Below are 6,000 nucleotides of genomic sequence, written 5' to 3'. Positions count from 1 at the left end.
ACAGTGACTCTTTAAACTTATAGTTCCTGCAGCTTTTTTTTTTTTTTTTTTTTTTTTTTTTGCTGAGAGAAGATACAAGCAGGTTCCAGTTGAGCAGTGTGTGTGTGTGTGTGTGTATGTGTATGTATGTGTGCGGTGATCTATATATGTGTGTGTATATATATATATATATATATATATATATATATATATATATATATATATATATATATATATATATATATATATATATATATATATATATACCGGATCTAGGCCGCCGCACATGATGACGAAACTAGAGAAATGCAATAAATGAGTGTAGGGTTCCTGGCCTGATAGTACATCACTGGCCAGCCTTTTCTAGGAGATTGCATAGCGTTAGTCACAGAAGCAATACGACAGGAGGCAGCTACCGTGGGATATACTGGAGTCCCAGAATACTTTGCTGCTGGAGGCCATGTTGGTTGCCTATGATCTGTATAGAGGAGTCTTGCGGAGCTCTTCAGCCATAGGTCTCCGGCATTCTCAGGCTCAGATCACTTTTTTCCCCAGCTTGGCCATTCTAATTCTCAATGCTGTAAGGAGAAGAGAAAAGAATCAGGAAACATTCAGAGCAGGATTGCCAACCCGAGGACGTTATCGGCTTGTAAAGGTGACTGCCCCCAGTATTCCTATCAGTCACGGCCATTCTGTATAGTCACTATAGAGCAGGAGCTCCTGAGAAATCTGGGTCTGCCGCTCTTAGGAACTCCACCGGGACTCCATGGCGTGGCCTGCCTGCTCTCCGCTCGCCAACAACAGGAAATACGTTGGGTTGAGAACTGTGAGCCTGCAGATACTTTCTATAAATGTGTTCATTCACACTTGTTGAAATTCACTTAAATTTGGATTGATTAGGAAAACTTTTTGTTTGTAGTTCACTCTGTAGACCTAAGGATTGGCAACCGTGCTAAAATGGCAAAAGAAAAGGCAGAACGAAACACCTCAGCCATAATCCGGGGCAGAAGCGGACGTTTACAGATAATTCCGAAACAGCAGAGTCAAATCCACAAAGAAATGTAAGATCACAAATCAAAGATGCAAAAATCTGATATGAAATCACAAATCCGTAGAGATCACAGAAATGCAAAATCAGAAATCACAAATTGTAAAAATCACAAATCGTAGAGATCAGAGATGTAACATGAGAAATCATAGATCCTTGAACTGAGGATCAGATCGAGGACTGCTGGCCATCACAGGATTAGAACAGCAAACCAAGTATCTTCTTGTATATTGGAACAACAGATAAAAACTGCTGTATTAGCGGAGCACATGGGGACTCTGCTATGCAATCACAGTGAGAGGGTGAGTGCGTTTATCTTCATAAGTATACAAACTGACCTTGGAGAGTATACTGCTGTGATTAGGGGAACACTACTATCTATACTAAACTTAAAGGAGAAGGCCGGTGAAAATTTTTATTAAAGTTTTGCATTGCCTCCCAAAAGTTATACAAATCACCAATAGCACTACGGGAAATGCTTATAAAGCGCTTTTTTCCCTGCACTTACTACTGCATCAAGGCTTCACTTCCTGGATAACATGGTGATGTCACTTCCTGGATAACATGGTGACGTCACTTCCTGGATAACATAGTGATGTCACTTTCTGGATAACATGGTGATGTCATGACCCGACTGCCCAGAGCTGTGCGGGCTGTGGCTGCTGGAGAGGATGATGGTAAGGGGGACACTGAGGGACACAGGGCACTGGAGGGACACTGAGCATCCCCCTGCCATCATCCTCTCCAGCAGCCACAGCCCGCACAGCTCTGGGCAGTCGGGTCATGACATCACCATGTTATCCAGGAAGTGACATCACCATGTTATCCAGGAAGTGACATCACCATGTTATCCAGGAAGTGACATCACCGTGTTATCCAGAAAGTGACATCACCATGTTATCCAGGAAGTGAAGCATTGATGCAGTAGTAAGTGCAGGGAAAAGACACTTTATGTGCATTTCGTGTAATAAGTCTATATTGCTGATTTGTATAACTTTTGGGGGGCAATACAATACTTGAATAAAAAAAATTTGCCGGACTTCTCCTTTAATATCTATCATTTATTATATACTATTTGTCTCTGTCTGTCTGTCTCTCTCTATCTATCTATCTATTTATTGTGAGACAGGGATTGTGGTTGGGAATCGCTATATCTCCCGAGGTTCCTGTCATACGTGAGCACTAGGTTTCAGAAAGTCCGAACCTCATCCAGGGAAAGCTGGGTGACATATGGGGGAATCCAGGAAAGTTACAACCCAAAGCAAACTACTTGCTATGGGACTGTTTGTAGTGGCTGTATATATATATATATATAGGGGGTCAGTTTATAATGGCTGTAGATGGGCCTGGAGTTTATGGAATGACAGGCAGGTTGGTAGTGGGGCCGGTCATTCCCTTCCTGGCCGTCCAGGTCTTTCTATCTGGCCAAGTCACCCAGGTGCTGGAGGCCACTGATCACAGGTCTCATAAGGGAGGCACAGAGTGTATAGATGGCGGCTGTACATGGAGGTCTCTCTCTGGCTGTACATGGAGGTCTCTCCTGGCTGTACATGGAGGTCTCTCTCCTGGCTGTGCATGGAGGACTCTCCTGGCTGTGGATGTCTCTCTCTGGCTGTGCATGGAGGTCTCTCTCTGGCTGTGCATGGAGGTCTCTCTCTGGCTGTGCATGGAGGTCTCTCTCTGGCTGTGCATGGAGGTCTCTCTCTGGCTGTGCATGGAGGTCTCTCTCTGGCTGTGCATGGATGTCTCTCTCTGGCTGTGCATGGAGGACTCTCCTGGCTGTGGATGTCTCTCTTCTGGCTGTGCATTGAGGACTCTCCTGGCTGTGGATGTCTCTCCTGTACATGGAGGTCTCTCTCCTGGCTGTGCATTGAGGACTCTCCTGGCTGTGGATGTCTCTCCTGTACATGGAGGACTCTCCTGGCTGTGGATGTCTCTCCTGTACATGGAGGTCTCTCCTGGCTGTGGATGTCTCTCCTGTACATGGAGGTCTCTCCTGGCTGTGGATGTCTCTCCTGTACATGGAGGTCTCTCCTGGCTGTGGATGTCTCTCTTCTGGCTGTGCATTGAGGACTCTCCTGGCTGTGGATGTCTCTCCTGTACATGGAGGACTCTCCTGGCTGTGGATGTCTCTCCTGTACATGGAGGTCTCTCCTGTACATGGAGGACTCTCCTGGCTGTGGATGTCTCTCCTGTACATGGAGGTCTCTCCTGGCTGTGGATGTCTCTCTTCTGGCTGTGCATGGAGGTCTCTCCTGGCTGTGGGGAGGGTCCGGGCTGCTAAAGCTTCTACTGGGACTTGGAGCCACACTGGTATTGTACCAACTGATGTTGTTTTATGTTGGGTGACTAGTAGCAAGTCCCCTGTGTAGGCGGGTCCCCCTGTGTAGGCGGGTCCCCCTGTGTAGGCGGGTCCCCCTGTGTAGGCGGGTCCCCCTGTGTAGCCTGTCCCCCTCCTGTGTAGCCGGGTCCCCCTCCTGTGTAGCCGGGTCCCCCTCCTGTGTAGCCGGGTCCCCCTCCTGTGTAGCCGGGTCCCCCTCCTGTGTAGCCGGGTCCCCCTCCTGTGTAGCCGGGTCCCCCTCCTGTGTAGCCGGGTCCCCCTCCTGTGTAGCCGGGTCCCCCTCCTGTGTAGCCGGGTCCCCCTCCTGTGTAGCCGGGTCCCCCTCCTGTGTAGCCGGGTCCCCCTCCTGTGTAGCCGGGTCCCCCTCCTGTGTAGCCGGGTCCCCCTCCTGTATAGCCCGGTCCCCTGTGTAGCCCGGTCCCCCGTACGCCCGGTCCCCTGTATAGCCAGGATTTGCTGTGTTAGTTAGAGCTCAGACGGGCAGGATTTCGGTTACTTTGGGCCTGTATATAAGGGCTGAATTTCTTTTGGTTTCAATAAACAAACAGGGACATCTCTGTTTTACACAAGTTTGTGTCACTGTCTCTGACGGCCAATCCTGCTCCTTGCCCGGCTCTACAGAGCTAATCTCCCACAATATATATAATAATCTTCCACACTCCATTGTAGTGAGAGCATTAACCATAGTGTGCACACAGCCTGAGAATAAATAGGCACTACTTCAAGCCTACGCCCTGAGGTTTTATATTGTTACCATTGAGAGCTACATGCAGGTAGTAGCGCTACACTGATATGCAGCCCCAAACATAGTGGACAGCGCTATATAGTGCACCATATTGTACTTTAGGTCACCAGAGATGATGAGACAGTGAGGGGTGAGATGCTGCCTCCTCAGGAGGTCACCAGAGATGACGAGGCGGTGAGGGGTGAGATGCTGCCTCCTCAGGTCATCACCAGAGATGGGACAGTGAGGGGTGAGATGCTGCCTCCTCAGGAGGTCACCAGAGATGAGACAGTGAGGGGTGAGATGCTGCCTCCTCAGGAGGTCACCAGAGATGAGACAGTGAGGGGTGAGATGCGTCCTGCTCAGGAGGTTACCAGAGATGAGACAGTGAGGGGTGAGATGCTGCCTCCTCAGGAGGTCACCAGAGATGAGACAGTGAGGGGTGAGATGCTGCCTCCTCAGGAGGTCACCAGAGATGAGACAGTGAGGGGTGAGATGCGTCCTGCTCAGGAGGTTACCAGAGATGAGACAGTGAGGGGTGAGATGCTGCCTCCTCAGGAGGTCACCAGAGATGAGACAGTGAGGGGTGAGATGCTGCCTCCTCAGGAGGTCACCAGAGATGATGAGACAGTGAGGGGTGAGATGCTGCCTCCTCAGGAGGTCACCAGAGATGACGAGACAGTGAGGGGTGAGATGCTGCCTCCTCAGGAGGTCACCAGAGATGGGACAGTGAGGGGTGAGATGCGTCCTGCTCAGGAGGTTACCAGAGATGAGACAGTGAGGGGTGAGATGCTGCCTCCTCAGGAGGTCACCAGAGATGAGACAGTGAGGGGTGAGATGCGTCCTGCTCAGGAGGTCATCAGAGATGGGACAGTGAGGGGTGAGATGCTGCCTCCTCAGGAGGTCACCAGAGATGAGACAGTGAGGGGTGAGATGCTGCCTCCTCAGGAGGTCACCAGAGATGACGAGACAGTGAGGGGTGAGATGCAGACTCCTCAGGAGGTCACCAGAGATGAGACCGTGAGGGGTGAAATGCTTCCTCCTCAGGAGGTCACCAGAGATGACAGTGAGGGGTGAGATGCTGCCTGCTCAGGAGGTCACCAGAGATGATGAGACAGTGAGGGGTGAGATGCTGCCTCCTCAGGAGGTCACCAGAGATGAGACAGTGAGGGGTGAGATGCTGCCTCCTCAGGAGGTCACCAGAGATGATGAGACAGTGAGGGGTGAGATGCTTCCTCCTCAGGAGGCCACCAGAGATGATGAGACAGTGAGGGGTGAGATGCTGCCTCCTCAGGAGGTCACCAGAGATGATGAGACAGTGAGGGGTGAGATGCTGCCTCCTCAGGAGGCCACCAGAGATGACGAGGCGGTGAGGGGTGAGATGCTGCCTCCTCAGGAGACCACCAGAGATGAGACAGTGAGGGGTGAGATGCTGCCTCCTCAGGAGGTCACCAGAGATGAGACAGTGAGGGGTGAGATGCTGCCTCAGGAGGTCACCAGAGATGACGAGACAGTGAGGGGTGAGATGCTGCCTCCTCAGGAGACCACCAGAGATGAGACAGTGAGGGGTGAGATGCTGCCTCCTCAGGAGGTCACCAGAGATGACAAGGTGGTGAGGCGTGAGATGCTTCCTCCTCTGGAGGTCACCAGAGATGATTGGTGAAATAGAGGCTGTTTTTTCTATCTAGTTCTCATTGACAACAATAGAACACCTTATAAGAATCTGCCAATTTTTTTACAGGAAAAAATCTATTTTACAGATGCTTAATAGCTAAAAAAAAGGCCAATTTTACTGTGTGAACGTGGACTAAGCAGCGTACACTGCAAACACTGGGCTAGACCCCCCCATGTACCTGGCAGAGGCCAAAAAGGCATCAGGATCTGATGGATGGAGTAGTGCGGAGCACC

The 6,000-nt window shown here is 50.5% G+C and overlaps 1 protein-coding gene across 1 annotated transcript in view; it reads right to left on the bottom strand.

Annotated features, from left to right (window-relative positions):
• Window positions 1–207: 207 nt before the first annotated feature.
• The window catches only part of PALMD (palmdelphin), a 53,773-nt gene continuing 47,980 nt past the window's right edge, over window positions 208–6,000 (bottom strand). The window contains exon 8 of the mRNA XM_069969092.1: window positions 208–557. Within this exon, the coding sequence (XP_069825193.1) occupies window positions 514–557 (44 nt within the window). The 3' untranslated portion in view covers window positions 208–513. The remainder of the gene's footprint in view (window positions 558–6,000) is intronic.

Source organism: Dendropsophus ebraccatus, chromosome 4, assembly GCF_027789765.1.
Source record: "Dendropsophus ebraccatus isolate aDenEbr1 chromosome 4, aDenEbr1.pat, whole genome shotgun sequence".
NCBI lineage: Eukaryota > Metazoa > Chordata > Amphibia > Anura > Hylidae > Dendropsophus > Dendropsophus ebraccatus.
Note: the sequence above shows the minus strand (reverse complement) of the source record. Positions and strands in the feature narration are given on the sequence as shown.